Source organism: Choloepus didactylus, chromosome 6, assembly GCF_015220235.1.
Source record: "Choloepus didactylus isolate mChoDid1 chromosome 6, mChoDid1.pri, whole genome shotgun sequence".
NCBI lineage: Eukaryota > Metazoa > Chordata > Mammalia > Pilosa > Megalonychidae > Choloepus > Choloepus didactylus.
Window position 1 is genome coordinate 72,719,454 of NC_051312.1, and position 20,178 is coordinate 72,739,631.

Here is a 20,178-nt window from a genome sequence, read left to right on the forward strand (position 1 = left end):
ATTTCCCAATTCTTATAAAAGACAGAAAATTAGAGATTCAAGAAGTACAACATACCCCAAATAGAATAGATCCCAATAGACCTACTCCAAGACACTTACTGGTCAGATTGTCCACTGTCAAAGACAAAGAGAGGATTCTGAAAGCAGCAAGAGAAAAGCAATCCATCACGTACAAGGGAAAGTCAATAAGACTATGTACAGATTTCTCTGCAGAAACCATGGAGGCAAGAAGACAGTGGCATGATATATTTAAGATACTGAAAGAGAAAAACTGCCAACCAAGAATTCTATATCCAGCAAAACTTTCCTTCAAAAATGAGGGAGAGATTAAAACATTTTCAGACAAACAGACACTGAGAGAGTTTGTGAATAAGAGACCGGCACTACAAGAAATACTAAAGGGAGTGCTACAGGCTGATAGGAAAAGACAAGAGAGAGTTGGAGAAGAGTGCAGAAATGAAGATTATCAGGAAAGGTAAAAGGAGAAGAAAAAATAAGATATGACATATAAATTCCAAAAAACAAAATGGTAGTAGAAAGTACTGCCCTTACAGTAATCACACTAAATGTAAACGGATTAAACTCCCCAATAAAAGACACAGACTGGCAGAATGGATTAAAAAACATGACCCATCTATATGCTGTCTACAAGAAACTCACTTTAGAAACAAGGACAAACACAGACTGAAAGTGAAAGGTTGGAAAAAGATATTTCATGCAAACAATAACCAGAAAAAAGCGGGAGTAGCTATATTAATATCAGACAAGTTAGACTTCAAAAGCAAAACAATTAAAAGAGACAAAGAAGGACACTATATATTAATAAAAGGGTCAATTCATCAAGAAAACGTAACAGTCATAAATATTTATGCACCAAACCAGAATGCCCCAAAATTCATGAGGCAAACACTGCGATCACTGAAAGGAGAAATAGATACCTCTACAATAATAGTTGGAGACTTCAATACGCCACTCTCATCAATGGATAGAACATCTAGACAGAGGATCACTAAACAAACAGAGATGTTGAATTGTATGATAAATGAACTAGACTTGACAGACATTTATAGAACACTACATCCAACAACAGCAGGATACACTTTTTTCTCAAGTGCTCATGGAACATTCTCTAGGATAGACCACATGTTGGGTCACAAAGCAAGTCTCAACAAATTTAAAAATATTGGTATTATACAAAACACTTTCTCAGACCACAATGGAATGAAGTTGGAAATAAATAAAAGGCAGAAGGTCATAAAATTCACAAACATATGGAGGCTAAACAACACCCTCTTAGAAAACCAGTGGGTAAAGGAAGAAATTACAAGAGAAATTAGTAAATACCTCGAGGCAAATGACAATGAAAACACAACTTATCAAAACTTATGGGATGCAGCAAAGGCGGTGCTGAGAGGGAAATTTATTGCCCTAAATGCCTATATTAAAAGAGAAGAGAGAGCAAAAATTGAAGAGTTAACTGCTCACCTGGAGGAATTAGAGAAAGAACAGCAAACTAACCCCAAAGCAAGCAGAAGGGAAGAAATAACAAAGATTAGAGCAGAAATAAATGCAACTGAGAACAGGAAGCTCATTACCACAAAGGAGAGTCTAAAGTTGTATGTAATGGTGCCTAAGAGTCTCCCCCTGAGTACCTCTTTGTTGCTCAGATGTGGCCCCCTCTCTCTCTCTAACTGAGCCATCTCGACAGGTGAACTCGCTGCCCTCCCCTCTACGTGGGACCCAACTCCCAGGGTTGTAAATCTCCCTGGCAACGCAGAGTATGACTCCCGGGGATGAATGTGGACCCGGCATCGTGGGACTGAGAGTATCTTCTTGACCAAAAGGGGGATGCAAAATGAGACGAAATAGTTTCAGTGGCTGAGAGATTCCAAATAGAGTCGAGAGGTCACTCTGGTGGACATTCTTATGCACTATATAGATAACACCTCTTAGGCTTTAATGTATTGGAATAGCTAGAAGCAAATACCTGAAACTACCAAACTCCAACCCAGCAGTCTGGACTCCTGAAGACAATTATATAATAATGCAGATTACAAGGGGTGACAGTGTGATTGTGAAGACCTTGTGGATCACACCCCCTTTATCTAGTGTATGGATGAGTGGAGGAATGGGGATAAAAACTAAAGGACAAATGGGGTGGGATGGGGGGATGATTTGGGTGTTTTTTTTCACTTTTATTTTTTATTCTTGTTCTGGTTCTTTCTGATGTAAGAAAAATGTTCAGAGAGAGACTGTGGTGATGAGCGCATAACTATGTTATCATACTGTGGACAGTGGATTGTATATCATGGATGATTGTATGGTGTGTGAATGTATTTCAATAAAACTGAATTTAATAAAAAAACAAAACTCACTTGACTCACACTGGAGTGTTTAGAAAGATGACATGGCTTAACTGAAAAAAAAAAAAAAGCACTGGATATATTTTTTTCTGTGGAAAACACGACTCTGCTTCCATTGAATGTAAGGTAGAAAAGGCATTTCTGCATATGTTTATACTTTTAAATTTCATATCTATATGAAAATTGAAAATTGAATATTATCTCAGCCTATAAGAGATTGAGGAAAAACTGACTACCAGTTGTACCACAGCCCAGCAGTACTTGTAAAAAATAAGATATGAAGTTAAGGAAACCAAGGGTTTGTTTTCACAATTACGTACCTACTTCAATCTTTTTGTTTAAATGTAATTTATATATTCTGGATAACAAACCCTTACTGGATATGTAGTTTCAAGTATTTTCTCCCATTGAGTAGGCTGTCTTCATTTTCGTGAGAAAGTTCTGCGAGGCAGAAAAGTTTTTAATTTTGAGGAGGTCCCATTTATCTATTTGTTCTTTTTGTTGTTTATGCTTTGGGAGTAAAGTCTAGGAAATCACTGTGTACCACAAGATCTTGAAGATGTTTCCCAGCATTTTCTTTGAGGAGTTTTATTTTTTTATTTTTTATTGAGACTGTTCACATACCATGCAACTATCCAAAGATCCAAAGTGGTCAATCAGTTGCCCCCGGTACCAGCTGTGCATCCATCACCACAATTTTTGTTTTTCAATTTTTAGAACATTTTCATTACTCCAGAAAAGACTTAAAGACAAAGAAAGGGAAATTCCAATCCTCCCATACCCTTAAACATCCTCCTCCATTACTGACTCATAGTATATGTATAGCACATTTGTTACTGTTGATGAAAGAGTGTTAAAATACTACTAACTGTAGTATACAGTTTGCAATAGGTACACATTTTTTTCCTATATGTCCCTCTATTATTAACTTCTAGTTATAGTGTCATACGCTTGTTCTAATTCATGAAACAGATTTCTAATATTTGTACAGCTAACCATGGACACTGTGCACTACAAGATTCACTGTTTTATACATTCCCATCTTTTAACCTCCAAATTTCCTTCTGGTGACATACGTGACTCTGAGCTTACCCTTTCTACCACAGACCAATCAGCACTGTTAATTATTCTCACAATGTGCTACCATCACCTCTGTCCATTTCCAAACATTTAAGTTCACCCTAGTCGAACATTCTGCTCATAAGCAACCGCTCGGCATTCTTTAGCCTCTTTCTATATCCTGGTAACTTATATTTCATGTCTATGAGTTTACATATTATAATTAGTTCATATCAGTGAGACCCTGCAATATTTGTCCTTATGTGTCTGTCTTATTTCACTCAATATAGTGCCCCCAAGGTTTCTTCATCAACCTTTTTTTTAATATGCTTTTGTTCACACACCATATATTCCATTCTAAGTAAACAATCAATGGTTCCCTGTACAGCCATGTATTTATGTATTCACTACCATCACCACTATCTATATAAGGACATCTCTATTTCTTCCACAAAGAAGGAGGAAGAGTCAAAGAAGGGAAAGAGACACAAGAAAAAGAAAAAAGAAAGAAAAAAAAACATGACAGCTAGGAAGCAACGAAAGGAAAGATAGCATTAAGCTAAAGTAGAATAAAGAGTCAGACAACATCACCAATGCCAAGAGTCCCATACCCCTCACCTATGCCCCCCCCATATGAATTTAGCTTTGGTATATTGCCTTTGTTACATTAAAGGAAGCATAATACAATGTTTCTGTTAATTATACTCTCAAATTTGCATTGATTGTATTTTCCCCCAATCCCTTTTAACACCTTGCAATTTGACATTCATTTGTTCTCCCTCATGTACAAACATATTTGTACCTTTTATCACAATCGTTGAGCACCCTAGGTTTCACTGAATTATAAAGTCTCAATCTTTATCTTTCCTCTTTCCTTCTGGTCTCCCACATGCTCCTAACCTTCCTCTTTCAGCCAAACTCACAGTCATCTTTGTTCAGTGTACTTACAATGTTGTGCTACCATCACCCAAAATTGTATTTCAAACCTCTCACTCCTGTCTTTTCCTTTCTGCCTGTAGTGCTCCCTTTAATATACCCTGTAGAGCAGGTATCTTGTTCACAAACTCTGTCATTGTCTGTTTGTGAGAGAATATTTTAAGCTCTTCCTCATATTTGAAGGACAGTTTTGCCAGATATAGGATTCTTGATTGGTGGCTCTTCTCCTTCAGTATCTTAAATATATCACACCACTTCCTTCTTGCCTCCATGGCTTCTACTGAGAAATCCGCACATAGTCTTATTAAGCTTCCTTTCTATGTGATGGACTGCTTTTCTCTTGCTGCTTTCAGGATTCTCTCTTTACCTTTGATGTCTGATAATATGATTATTGTCTTGGTGTAGGCCTATTCTGATCTATTCTGTTTCGGGTACACTGAGCTTCTTGGATCTGTAATTTTATCTCTTTCATAAGAGATGGGAAATTTTCACTGATGAATTCCTCCATTATTGCTTCTGCCCCCTTTTCCTTCTCTTCTCCTCCTGGGACATCTGTGACACGTACATTCCTGTATTTTGTGTTGTCATTCAATTCCTGGAGACGTTGCTCATATTTTTCCATTCTTTTCTCTATCTGTTCTTTCGTGTGTAGGCTTTCAGGTGTCTTGTTCTCCAGTTCCTGAGTGTTTTCTTCTGCCTCTTGAGATCTGCTGTTGTATGTTTCCATTGTGTCTTTCATCTCTTGTGTTGTGCCTTTCATGTCCATAGATTCTGCCAGTTGTTTTTTTAGAACTTTTGATTTTTACCTTATGTACAGCCAGTGTTTTCATTATACGCTTCACCTCTTTTGCCATACCTTCTCTAAACTTTTTGAATTGACTTATTATTAGTTGTTTAAATTCCTGTATCTCAGTTGAAGTGTAAGTTTGTTCCTTTGACTGGGCCATAACTTTGTTTTTCTTAGTGTAGGTTGTAGTTTTCTGCTGTCTAGGCATCTGGTTTCCTTGGTTACCCCCATCAGGATTTCCAAGACCAGAACGGGCTCAGGTCTCAGAAGGAGGCAATAGTATCAGGTTTCCCTGAGGGTGTGTCTTAGAAGATTGATAGACCCTGTGAAGTCTCAAGCCATTGTGCTTTTCTGCCCAGCTGGTGGCGCCTGTCAGCCTGTCACTCCAGACTGGTGTAAGGCGGTGTGGCCCATGACTGTTTTCCCCCAGGCTCTGGGGTCTGGTTCTGAATGGAAGGTGGGTGGTAGAGCTTGACACCACCTCTTTCCTCTCAGGGAAGATTCATCCCTAGGGAGATGTCATTTGCATTTGGATAGTCTCTCTAACTCTGCTATCTCCACCCTTGTCTGGGTCAGAGTGCTGGGAACTGAAAATTGCTGAGGTTTTCTCCACTCAGGCAAAAAAGGGACAGAAAGCTCCCTTTAGGGCCAGTCTGTGGCCACCCTGAGAGTCACCCATCAGCCAGAGATAGCACCCTGTCCTCTGGGCTCCCCCTCCCTCCCAGAGAGGTCCTCTGGCTCTCCAAGGTCAGTCTTCACCAAAAGCCTCCATCCACTTGTTGGTGATTCATAGCTATTGTTGAGCAGTCAACATTTAAAGCCCCAGTTGGAGCTGGGCTGAGGTATATTCGCTTGTTCATAGAGTGCTGCTCTCTATCACAGTGAAGCCTTGCAATTTGGGCTGCCTTGGGCAGCGGGGGCTCTTGGCATGGGTCCGCAATTTTTACTTACAGATTCCATCCTGCGATCTCAGGCATTCTTACCAATCCTGGTTGGTGTATGATCTGTGGACAATCACACCCCCCACCAGTTATTCCAGATTATTTACTAGTTGTTCCTGGTTGTTTATTAATAGTTCCAGGGGGACTAACTAGCTTCCACTCCTTTCTATGCTGCCATCTTCTTCCTTCCCTGTAATATGTTTTAGTCAGGAAGTATGAGTCCTCCAACTTTGATCTTCTTTTTCAAGATGTTTTAGGCTATCTGGGGGCACGTACTCTTCCAAATAAACTTGATAATTGGCTTTTCCACTTCTGCAAAGTAGGTGGTTAGAATTTTGATTGGGATTGCGATGCATCTGTAAACTAATCTGGGTAGAATTAACATAGTAATGATATTTAGTGTTCCAATCCATGAACACAAAATGTCCTTACATTTAATTAGGTCTTCTTTGATTTCTTTTAGCAATGTTTCATAGTTTTCTGTGCAGAAGTCCTTTATATCCTTGGCTAGTTCATTCCTAGGTATTTGATAAAGTTCCTATTGTAAATGGAATTTTTTTCTTGATTTCCTTCTCTGAGTGCTCATTACTAATGTATAGAAACACTATTGATTTGGTGTGTTGATCTTGTATCTTGCCACTTTGCTGAACTCACTCATTAGCTCTAGTATCTTTTGTTGTACATTTTTTGGGACTTTCTATAAATAGGATCATGATATCTGCAAAGAGGGAAAGTTTTACATCTTTCTTTCCAATTTGCCTAAGTAATCTGGCTAGAACTTCTGGCACCATGTTGAGTAACAGTGGTGACAATGGGCATCCTCTTCTTGTTCCAGATCTTGAAGGGAAAGCTTTAAGCTTTTCACCATTAAGTATGATATTAGCTGTGGGATTTTCATATATGCCTTTTATCATACTGAGGAAGTTTCCTTCTATCCCTATTTTCTAAGTATTTTTATCAAAAAGGATGCTGGATTTTGTCAAAAGCCTTTTCTGTGTCAATTGAGATGATTATGTGGGTTTTCCCTTTTGTTTTGTTACTGTGGTGTATTAAATTAAGCAATTTTCTTGTTTTGAATGACCTTTGCAGACTTGGGAGAAAACCCACTTAATCATGGTGTATAGTTCTTTGATGTGCTGTTGGAATCAATCTGCAAGTATTTTTTTGAGGACTTTTGAATCTATATTCATTAGAGAAATTGGTCTGTAATTTCCTTTTCTTGTATCTTTATCTGGTTTTGGTACAAGGGTGATGTTGGCCTTAAAGAACAAATTACGTAGTAACCCTTCTATTTCTTCTAAAGTCAGTGTAGGTTGTTCATGTATTTTTAGGAATTTGTCCATTTCATCTAAGTTGTCTAATTTGTTGGCATATAGCTATTCAAGGCATCTTCTTATGATCCTTTTTATTTCTCCGGGGTCAGTAGTAATGTCCCCCCTCTCATTAAAGATTTTATTTATTTGCATCTTCTTTTCTGTCAGTCTAGCTAATGGTTTGTCAATTTAATTCATTTTCTCAAAGAACCCTCTTTTGGTTTTATTGATTCCCTCTTTTTTTTTTTTAAATTTTTCCTCTAATCTTTGTTCTTTCTTTATTTCTACTTGCTTCGGGATTAATTAGCTACTCTCTCTAGCTCCTCTAGGTGTGCAGTTAGGTCTTTGATTTTACCTCTTTCCTCTTTTTTAATGTAAGCATTTAGGGCTATAAGTTTCTCTGTCATCACTGCCTTCACTGCATCCCATAAGTTTTGATATGTTGTGTCCTCATTTTCATTTGTCTTGAGATATTTACTGATTTCCCTTGAAATTTCTCCTTTGACCCACTCATTTTTTAAAGACTGTGTTGTTTAGCATCCATATATTTGCGAAGTTTCTAGCTCTTAACCTGTTATTGATTTCCAGCTTTATTCCATAATGGTCAGAGAAAGTGCTTTGTAGAATTTTAATCTTTTAAAATTTATTGAGACCCGTTTTGTGACCCAACATGTGGTCAATCCTAGAGAATGATCCATGAGCACTTGAGAAGAATGTATTTCCCTGTTTGGGGGTGCAATGTTCTGTGTACGTCTGTTAGGTCTAGCTCATTTATCATATATTCAAGTTCTCTGTTTTCTTATTGATTCTCTGTCTGGAGGGTCTGTCATTAATAAAAGTGGCATATTGAAGTCTCCACCTTTAATTGCAGAGATGTCTGTTTCTTCCTTCAGTTTTGTTAGTGTTTCCCTCATGTATTTTGTGCACCTTGGTTAGGTACATAAATGTTTATGACTGTTATTTCTTCTTGGTGGTTTCCCTCTTTTTATTCATATATAGTGTCTTTTGTCTCTTGTTAAGAGTTCTGCATTTAAAGTCTATTTTGCCTGATATTAACATAGCTACCCCAGTTTTTTTTTTGGTTACTATTTACATGGAATACCTTTTTCCAACCATTCACTTTCAACCATTTGTGACTTTAGGACTAAGGTGAGTCCCTTATAAACAGGATATAGTGGGATCATGCTTTTTAATCCATTTTGCCAATATGTGTCTTTTGATTGAGGGATTTAATCCATCACATTCAATGTTATTACTGCAAAGTCAATACTTATTTCAGCCATTTTATCCTTTTGTTTTTATATGTCAGGCCTTATTTTTGTCTCTCTTTGAATCCTTTTAGTTAACTTTACTGATAATCATTTCTTCACACTACTCCAAGTCACTCTCTTCTGTCTTCTTCCTTTCAGCCTGCAAAACTCCCTTCAGTATTTCTTGTACGGCAGGCCTCTTGTTGACAAACTCTCTCAGTTTCTGTTTATCTGTGAATATTTTAAACTTTCCCTTATTTTTGAAGGACAGTTTTCTCCAATAAAGAATTTTGGGCTGGCAGTTTTTCTCTTTCAGTACCTTAAGTATATTATACCACTGCCTTCTTGCCTCCATGGTTTTTGAGGAGAAATCCGAACTCCGTCTTGTTGTGGGTCCCTCAAATATAATGAATCCCTTTTCTCTGGCTGCTTTCTGGATTGTTTCTTTACCTTTGGCATCTGACATTCTGATTAGCATGTGTCTCAGAGTAGGTCTATTAGGATTTATTCTGTTTGGCGTATGTTACACTTCTTGGACGTGAATATTTATGTCTTCCACAAAAGTTGGGAAATTTTCGGCCATTATTTCCTCAAGTATCCTTTCTGCCCCATTTCCCTTCTCTTATCCTTCTGGAACACCAGTGATGGGTATCTGTGTGCTTCGTGCTGTCACATGAGACCCTGTTCAATTTTTTCCATTCTTTTCTCTATCTGTTTCCTGTCTGTAAGATTTCTATTGTCCTGTCTTCTGGTTTGCTGATTCCTTAGTCTGTTTGTTCAAATCTGCTGTATGCCTCTGGTGTATTTTAAATCTCTTCTATTGTGTCTTTCATCCCCATTATTTGTTTTGTTTCTTTTTGTGCTGTCAAATTCTTCTTTACGCTCACACAATGACTTAACAACCTTTATCTCCTTAACCATTTCCTTCATCTTCTTGAATTGATTTAGGAGATTTGGTTGAACATCTCTGATTAGTTGTTCCAAATCCTGTGTCTCCTCTGAAGTTTTAATATATTCCTTTTACTGGGTCATATCTTCTCGTTTTTTTGTATGGCTTGTAATTTTTTTCTAATGTCTAGGCATCTGATTGAACAGATGAGTTTACTCTGAAGGTCAGTTTCTCTGATTCCTAGGCTTTTACTGTTGATTGGCTTTATGTTAAGGTTCTTCTTTGACACCTTCCTCCTTATTGTATACCTTTAGAATAACCCATGTCTAACTGATCAGATATTTTTAACTCTTCTTCATCTGATTCTTGCCCTGAATATGCGGTACAATGTTCAAGACTGCACTTTTTGTGCAATTACTTCACCTCCAGGAGAGCATTTCCTTTCCTCTGTTCCTTCTCCAGGAATCTTGTTCTGTTCTGTCTGTTTTGCCTCTGCAGTTTTTTACTCTCCTTTCATTATTTCTAGCCGCTTTTGCCTGGAAGGCAGATTCTGGGAGTAGGGTCACCCTGGAGAGGACTTTCCCAACTCACTATTTCCCAGACAAAACAGGGTCATCAGGGACCCACAAAGGGGGCACAGACCGGCTCCAAAGTTCCTTGTTGAAGGGATGCCAAAAGCCTCTTTGGTGTTTCCTCAAGATTGCTTCCCTGGACTGTCCAGCAAATGCAGCCCTTCTCATAACTGCTCCCCATAGCCCTGTGGAAGCACTGTGTCTTTAAATCTCCACCACCACCATCTCTCCCCAGGGTGGGGTCAAAACAATGGCTGCAGCTGCCTTTGTCTGAGGTGGGTTAAAACCGTAGCTAAGAGCCAGGACCCTGCTATCTAAATTCGCTAATCAAAAACCATGATCAACGATCGGCCATGCCCACCCCTGTTCTTAAGGAAGAGGATTTTTATGTTCCTTTATGCCAACAGCAAACTAGCCAGGGACTGGACCTTAAGGTCACCCGCCACGCAGAGAGCAACTCACTGTTCTTGACTGTACTTTTGCAGCCTCTTCCTCCCACTCTTCCCTGGATTCTGTGCAGTGTTTTTCTTGCCTCTGGAGCCCCAGAATAGTTGTTTCAGAGAGTTCCTGCCTGTTTAATAGCTGTTTTGGTGGAAGGACTGTGTCCTGGAGCTGCCTACTCTGCCATATATCCCCAGAAATCCTCTTTAAATGTAACTTAAATCAAAACAGCAACCACCATCACAACCTTACCTTACAATCTATAAATCTAAGTACATTCTGTATGCAAGGCATTGTTCGTAAGAATTTCATCACAGATGCATTAAAAAAAGATACACTAAAAAATCTGAATTTCCTTTTGAAGGCTTCGCCCCGCCCCCCCCACAAAGGAAGACAAAAATATTACTAAAAGTGATTTTAAACTGCAGGGTTTTAACCACAGACATACATTTCCTAGTATGTTTTCTTGGAATATTATTTTCCATAGAGTTCTTAGAGAAGCATGTCCATTTATAAAACTCTCCAGTTGAATTTGGTGTGTGCCCTTAATTTAAAAACACAGATCTAATACATCAACTAAGAACATTTCTATACATTCCTAAATCTCCAAACTGCCCAACCTAAATTCTGCAGATGATTCTTATTCCCCTCAGCCATAAAGAGAAAGGACAAATGTCACAGGAAAAGGAAAAACTCCAGCCCCCATCATGTCCCTCATCTTGAAATCACAGATAGACTCTACCAAACAGGTGGGTAGGTCTCTGGGAGATCTTGTGATTGATTCCATTTATGTCAAAATATATCCTCTTTCTGTCTGAATAAACACTATACATTCCAAACACACAATAGTGTGCTAATTCACCTTTCCAATCTAGCTGGTTTGCCATCTGAACTTGCCTATTTCTGCCAAACCCAGGCACCCAGAACAAAAACATCTGGACCATCCTTAATTAAACCTTCATTCTTACATTCACAATAACACAGTCATCAACTCCATGACATCCTAAAAATAAAATCCCAGGATTAAGATTATTGGATTAAAAAAATAAGCATTTTTTATGGCTATTACAATTTGCTACCCAAATTACTTTCTAAAACGGCTGTGTCAATTTCATTACCATCATCAACATGAGTATCCTAGATATACTACATCTTTACTGATACTGGTTATTACCCTAGAAGCCCTAATATAAGAACAGGTGGATGATAGGATTTAACCAAGGATTACAAATACTGAATCTTTATATAAATATATATATATTTTTAGTTTCTAGGGTACTAGAACAACTAGACAGAAATAACTGGCATGGTAGGACTGTAACCCATAACATTCTTTTGAAATTTGCTCTATAGCTACATGATAAATCGTACTTTGAAAGTTATCACTTTCTGTATATATGTTATATTTCACCATTTAAAATGTAAAAAAAAGAACAGGTAGATGGTTTATAAAAAAGATTAAAGAAGGAAATCATAAAAATGACATATACCTTAAATACTGTATTTTAATTTAAATCTAAAAACATATGTTCATACACCAATTTTTAATAGAAGGCCAAAGACTTTTCTCTAAATATGGGTCTGTGGATTGAAGTTCAGCATGGCCTTTTTCAAAAATCACTAGCATGATGTGTTCCAGTCTGGGTCACTTTAAAGAAGAGCAAGAACTTAAGATAGTTGCGAAGGAACTTTAGGATAGAATCCTTCCTGATTTGAACATTTTTTCCCTCTGATCATGTATGGTTTACTGCTTACAGGACAAAGGCCAATTCTTTAATCTGACATTCAAGCTCCTTTTCTAATTTCATCTCCTGTTATTCTCCTTTACTAAATGTGAATTACTCTTCTCAATCCTGGATAATTTATACAACAAATATTTAATATACCAGACAATGTGCATGCTATTAGGGCTACAGAGAAGTAAAAAAAAAGAACACATCTTTGTTTTTTAGAAACTCTTTCCATGGTAGAAGACAAGTGAAAACAGGTAATTAAAACAAAATATAGGTGGAAAACAGTATGGCTAAACTCGGAATGACTATGACCCAGTAATCCCACTCCTAAATATATACATAAAGGAACTGAAACAGTGACTCATACAGACACTTGTATGCCAACGTTCATAGCAGCATATTCACTATAGCCAAAAGGTAAAAAAAAACCAAAGAGTCCATTGACATGTGAATGGATAAATAGAATGTAGTATACTCATACAGTGGAGTATTATTCAGTCATAAAAAAATAAATGAAGCCTAACATGGATGAACCTTAAAAACCGTTAAGCTAAGTGAAATAAGTCAGATTCCACTTATATGAAATATCTAGAATAGGCAAATTCATAGAGACAAAAAGTAGATCAGAAGTTACCATGGATTGGGGAAGTGGGGGAAATGGAGGGTTATTGCTTAACAGGTGCAGAGCTTCTGCTTGGGGTGATGAAAAAGATTTAGAAATAGACAGTTGGTAACATTGTGAATATACTTAATGCTGCTGAATTGGACACTTTAAAACGACTACAGTGCCTCCTCCTACATGGGACATGACTTTCAGGGATGTAAATTGCCCTGGCAATGTGGGACATGACTCCCAGGGATGAGCCTGGCCTTGGCAACATGGGACTGACAATGCCTTCTTGACCAAAATGGGGAAAAGAACTGTAACAAAATAAGTTTTCAGTGGCTTAGAGATTTCAATTAGAGATGAGAGGCTATTCTGGAGGTTACCCTTATGCAAGCTTCAGCTATATAATGTAAATTGCCATGGTATGCCTAAAGAATATCCAGGGCTCTATCTGAGACTCTATTAAAAGTTTTACTCAATAAATTTATTTTTCAGAAACTTAAAACCTCCAGATTATGCCTACGCCAGATAAGTGTGGAAACCCAGAGGAACCAATCTCTCCAAGAACATCAACCAGTTGCATCTCCATACCTCATAATGTCAATACCCCTTTTCAACATGAAGAAGTTAGAATGGTCATTGTCCAAATATCCTTGAAGTCTGAGAGGATGATCAAATGAGAGGGAGGACTTCAAACAGAAAAGACAGGATTTAACAATTGATCATGACTACTGAATCATTATACAGATATTTCTTTTTAGTCTCTAACGGGTTGGAATATCTAGAAGGAAACACCTGAAATTGTAGAACTATAACCTATACCATACTTTGAAATTTCCTCTACTTGTTAAACTATATTTTGAAATTTACCTCTTTTCTGCATATGTTATATTTCACAAAAAAATAAAGAATTTTTTTAAATGACAATGGTAAATTTTACGTTGTGTATTTTAGCACAATTTTAAAAAATAGGTAATATTATTTTAAAACCCCACAAGGTGAAAAAGAATAAGCTCCATAATTTGATTAGAACAACTTGGCACCAACTATCAAAATGTTAAATGCAAAACTTTAACCAAGCAACTGCTCTTGGAATTTATTTTAAAAAGACATTCACAAAAGTTTGCAAAGTTCACTGGAGCACTTTTTATAATACCAAAAAAAAAAAACAAAAAGAACAAAAAAACAGTTAGTGATCTAAAAGTCTATAAGGACAGGTTAAATTAATTATAGGACATCCATAAATGGAACATGCAAACATTAAAAAGAATGAGATAGATCTACATGAAATAGCATGAAATACATAAGTGGGAAAAAGTAAGTTACAAAACAGTATATATGGTATGATCTCATTCGTGCTTTTAAAAATGTATATAAATATCTGCATATGCTTGAATACACATTTAAAATTTCAGGAAGTATATCCAAGTGGTTACCTGCCAGGAGTGGGACTAGGAAACAGGTGGGGCAGGAAAGGGATTTGTAGTTTTTACCATCTACATTCTCTAAGTTAAAAATTGTTTTTGCCATGTGTTATTTTAAGGTTTTAAATTTTTAAAAAAGGTAGTTGCAAGGCAAGCATTAATAGAGTAAGGAGCACCTAATTTTGCCTCAAGGAAGCAAAGAAGGTGACATGTGAATCTGGGCCTAAAAAGATAAGTAAACATTTCCTAGGAACCAAAGAGCAAGAAGGGTACAAGGAAGAGCCTTTAGTCCAACAGTTACTGACTCTTCCATAGTGCCTCTTCCTCACTACCAGATCTGTTATCATCTGAATCCTACAGCATTGTTATATGGCTTGTAGCCCAGGCCACTTTGAATCGGTGATTATACTTTCATTATCATAGCTTTCATTTGTATAGGTTTTATAATTTGCTGGAGTGTTATGCATTTGAATCCTGCTAAGCTTCATTTTACCAGCTGAGCTTCATTTTTTCTTTTGAAAAAATGGGAGAAAACCTACTTGATAGGACTGTTTTGCAGGGATTAAATGTAATAATGTATGGAAAGCCTGTAGAACTCAGGAGGCACTAAAACATGTCAGTTTTCTTTTTACATATGAGGAAAGTGAGACGTATAGAATGTTGTTTTTAGATGAAATGCTTATGACTTCTGAAATCTAGTTAGTGCCCTTCTTTCCTTTAGCCACTCCTTCACAACCTACATCCAGTCTGCCCAATCAGATTGTAAACCTTTAATCTAGGATAGGTATTAGTCTAGGGTAGGTATTTAGTCTAGGTAGCACCTTAGGGTCTTTAGATATTTTTATTACTAGAGAAGTTGACAGAAAGATCATGCAGAAAATAGAGTTCCCATATACTTGTCCCTATTTTTTAACATTTTGCATTAGTGTAGCTCCTTTTTCACAACTGATGAGAAAATTATTATAAGTATACTATTAACCATAGTCCACATTTTATGTTAGGGTTCAATGCTTGTGTTATATAGTCCTATGTGTGTCTTTAGATTTTTGATACTTATGACTACATATTCAATAAACATCTAACAAGTTCAAACATACCTCATGCTTTCAGTGTGCTTTACAAATTGTCCTCCTCCATTATATACACCCAGCCATGCTGACCTTTTAGTTCTTAGAACATAGACCTAACTCTTCTTGCTTCAGGCTTTTACACTATACATAGTGTTTCTTTTGCTGGAAACACTATTTCTCACTCTTTACAAGAGTCAGGTGTCATCACCTATCTACAGTAGGTCCCGTCTCATTCTACCACCATCCCCTTAGTCTCTATCCGAGCACTCTCTATCTCCTTCAGGGCCCCTGTCTGTCCTGATCACCACTGAATTTCCAGTGCCTAAAAGAGTGTCTGGCACATAATAAATGCTTACTAAATATTTGAACAAATGAACACAAAGTAAGCAATCTGCACAAGGTCATGGCTAATCACCTGAGGCTGCATTAAAGATTAGGTTTTCCTTCATACCAATGCTCTCTTCATAGTGCCTCATTTTTTACAATATGCTGCTATATGTGTGAATACATAGCATATAAGGTGCTATTAATTTAAATGATTCCAATTAATGTGACCATTACCTCCATATTATATAAATCCCTGTATTTTCAATACAGGCCTAAATGCATTCATCATTATTTAACTTGAAGATATACAAATAACACAGTAACATGCATGCTATTACATTTCTTGCACAGTATTCAAAATATTGTACCTTTTTAAGAACCACAGACATCTTCTTTATTAAAAGTTAAAAAAGGTACTTGGTAGGGCTGTTGAATATCTCAGCTGTTCAAGTACCAGCTTTGCCACATAACAGTTAGACAAGCAACTCTAAACTTCAGTTGATTTACCTGCAAAACAGGGATATACCAGTACTTCCTTAGGTTTGGCCTGAGCACTGAGTTTATGTAGGTGTATGTAAAGCACTCCAACAATCACTTAACTCAGTGCCTAGCCAGATTAAGCACTGAGTAAATGGGAATGGTATTTTAAATGGAAAAATGTAGTCTGGAGTTAAATGCCTCTGTCTACACAGTAACAGACAATTATTCCACAGCATGCAGAGTTCCCACCACAGCAGTTACACTTTCAAAAACTTTTTATTGTAGTGACATATACACAACTCAGAGTTTCCCATTTTAACCATTATCAAGTATACAATTCAGTAGTATTAATTACATTCACAATATTGTGCTACACCACCAATATCTATCACCCCAATGCAGCACAGTTTTATATGCAATTAGATTTATGAGGAAGTGGAGAAAAGTGTATCCTTTTTTAAGTTTTGTTTTTTTTTTTCTTTTTTCTATGAGGGAGAGAAGGGTTTCACAGTCTAAATCCACCTAAAAACAAAATCATCTAGATAGACAGCACAATAAACTATAAAACATTATCTCACTAAGGCCCTCCTAAAATGCAAATTTCAAACAGGAGCAACTACAAACAACCCAAGTGTTTCAAAAATCACTGTCCTGAAATACACCAGGAGCTCAAAGACTCAAAACTAGATAAAAATTAAGATTAAAACACACACACACACACACACACACACACAAAAACTAGGTAAAAACTCAAAAGTAAGTAATGGTAGACATTACAAGACTCAGAAAAATTCTCAAATGATCATAAATTGCATATACATTATAAATCATTAATAACAGCTAAAGTAACAGAAGCACCTGCTGATCCAGGTAGGTCATCTTTACTTGAAGAATATGACTAATCCTTACTTTACAGCAGTATCCCAACGTGCAGATGGCTATATACATTTTATGAATCATATATCTGATAAAGGACTTGTATCTAGAATACACAGAACTCTTAAATAATAAAAAGACAATATAATTCTCAAACGGGTAAAGGATCTGAATAGACATTTCTCCAAAGAAAATATACAAAGACCAACCAGACATGAAACAATTCTCAACATCATTTAGCCATCAGGGAAATACAAATCAAAACCACAAGAGATACCACTTCACAACCACCAGGATGGTTATGATTAAAAAAAGAATGATAACTGTAAGTGCTGACAAGGATGTTGAGAAATGAGAACCCTCATCCACTGCTGGTGGGAATGTACAATGGTGCAGCCACTTTGGAAAACAGTTTGACAGTTTCTCAAAAAGTTGAACTCAGTTACCATCATAACCCAGCAACTCTGATTCTAGGTATATATTCAAGAGAAATGAAACATGTCCACACAAAAACTAGTACACTAAAGTTCATAGCATTATTCATAATAGCCAAAAACTGGAAGCAATCCACATGTCTATCAACAAAAGAATAAATAAAATTTGGTATATCCATACAATAAAATATTATTTGGCAATAAAAAGAAATACTGATACATTCAAAAACAGGGGTGAACCTGGAAAACATTACGCTAAGAGAAAGGAGCCAGACACAAAAAGTTACATATTATGATTCCATTTTTGTGAAAATGTCCAGAAAAGGTAAATCCAGAGACAGAAAGTAGATTAGTGGTCACCTAGGACTGGAAAGGGGGCATTGAGCAGAAATGTAGGATGACTGCTTATGGATAGGGGCTTCTTTTGTGAGTGATGAAAACATTCTAAAATTGACCATGGTGAATGTCGTACAACTCTGTGAACTGGGAGGTCAAATTTTACTTGAGACCTGCGATCCTGAAAATAGGCTGCCTTCAGCATAAAACATCCTCAGACCTACTATCTGATCATGCCAACTTTTCACCCCACTTCCCTACACCTGGTTCTTTCTTGTCTAAGGAAAAACCCTTTTGCCTAATTCTACAGATGCTTGCAAACCTTATGGTCAGAGCATTCTCTTTATTGCAATAGTACTTTCCCTCTATTGCTATAGTCCCTTTATTCCTTTGCAAAAACTCAAGTTCTCACCAAGCCAGATGTTTATAATTTAACAGGTATATGAATTATTACAGTTAAGCATAATATTTTGGGTGCTCTCTGTATCACATATTCTCTTCCTAAACACTTACCAACGAACTTAAAACTACACACTCAGCAAGAAGAAATATTAAATATTGCAAAGGTTTTTTTTTTTGTTAACTACAGCCAACCACATGTATCTTCTACTGGACAAAGCAGAGACCACAGCCTCGGACCTATAATTTCTCACCACATCCCCACCTGATTTTATCAGCTGGTTAAACACTCAAAAGAAAAGGCTGAAGTTGATTTTAAACACATAATGCGTTCAGCGATGGTATGTCTCTTTCCTACTCTTTTTATGTGGAAAAAAATCAAGGTTAGAAAAGCAAAAACAGGAGGGAATAAAACCTACTGCGTGTCCCACAACAAAACGTTAGAAAGCAACTATGGGGATTCATTCACTCTTTAGCTAAAATCAGTAAAGGATGATGACATTGCCAAATTTCAATATCTGACGTCAGGCCTCTGAGCCTAAAGAAAGAAAAGGGGCACATAAGAGAAACGAGAAATCTGCACGATCGAGAAGGGAAAAAATTCCAGGTGCGCTCTGCATGCGGGGTTCCCGACGGGCCCTTGGTCAGCCTTGCCGCCGGCGCCCAAGCTGAGGCCTGGCGCGGACCGTGGATCCGGCGTCCCCTCCAGGGGAGCTTCGCCTCAGCAGCCGCTTGGCGCATAGGGACTTGCTCCGCGCGGAGGTCAAGCCGAGAAGCACCGCCGGGCTCCACCCTCCCCTCCTTCCCACCCTCCTCTCGGCAGTCCCCTGAGGGGAACAGGCGGGACGCAAAGCGCAGAGACGTGGGGGGAGGGGGAGGTTGCGGTCCTCAACTAGAAAAGCTCCGCCGTCACCCAGAGCGGCGGCCCCGGGTTATTAATAAACTCCGCTTCTGGCCAGCCGCCTCCACCACGGCCCGCCGTAGGATCCACAGGGCCAGCGGTGGAGGCCGAGCAGCCAGGGCTGGAGCCCGGGCCCGACTGGGCCCGCGCCGCCGCGCTGAGGGCGGCGGCCGGGCGGAGAATAATGCACACTGGGTAAAAACACATTTATATACGAACCTCCGAGAAAATTTTCCAACAATTCCTTCGTCCGACCACCATGCACCAGGACAGGAAACAGCCGTCCGGCCCCCAGGCCCCGCAACCCGCATAGAATGTCTGAAACCCACCCCCAGCCTCCATTGGGCTGTCACTACGTCCTTCAGCAAACACTTCCTGTCTGCCATTGGTTTAAACTTAGCCGACGCAAGAGGAGAACGGCTTGGCCACACCCCCTGGCCGTGACGTTAGCATCGCCTAGCCTTACCTTCCGCATCTGAGTGGCTCTCCGAAAGTGCAGACTGAAACTTCCTGTGTCTGAATGGTTGGCAGAGCCGCTCATCCCAGACGGACGCGGCCTCATTAGCGAGTGAATTATGCCGATTCAGGGGCCCCAGCGGGAGGCGCCATTTTGTAGCTAGGGAGGGTGGCTGGTCCTGTGATTACCCGGGAGGGAGAAGGGGTGATGGAAGCCATTTTCCCCACAGGGGCTAGGAGGAGACTTTGGTTGTCCCGGTGGGCTTGCCGGAGCGCGATCTGAAGACCGGATGGGTGTTGCCTAGCGATTGCCGTGTGTCGTCCCGTTTAGAGGGAGGATTAGCACAGGATGGTTGTTCTAACGGCTCTCTGGGGGCTCTCGGAGCCGGATGAGGCCCTTGGTCTTGGCCGAGAGTTCTGCTTTCCCGAGAGTAGCTGTGTACGGGTCGCTGAATACCAAGCCCACTTGCGCTTCTCCAGAAGCCCCAGCGGGCCTTGGTGCCGGGATGGTAGTCTTGGACTCTGCTGGGAGACGCTGCGGATGCTTTCGTGTAGTTTCGGCTCAGATTTTGAAGTTGTCTGAA

At 38.6% G+C, this 20,178-nt stretch overlaps 1 protein-coding gene across 3 annotated transcripts in view; it reads right to left on the minus strand.

The window, feature by feature from the left end:
- Positions 1-19,438, minus strand: part of ZNF143 (zinc finger protein 143) — an 84,550-nt gene extending 65,112 nt beyond the window's left edge. For 2 of the 3 annotated variants that reach the window (XM_037840007.1, XM_037840006.1), the window contains exon 1: positions 19,358-19,421. In XM_037840007.1, the coding sequence (XP_037695935.1) occupies positions 19,358-19,399 (42 nt within the window). In that variant the 5' untranslated portion in view covers positions 19,400-19,421. Of the gene's footprint in view, positions 1-19,357 lie in introns of all 3 variants that reach the window. The other variant, XM_037840008.1, reaches the window with a different exon arrangement.
- Between the last annotated feature and the right edge of the window lie 740 nt (positions 19,439-20,178).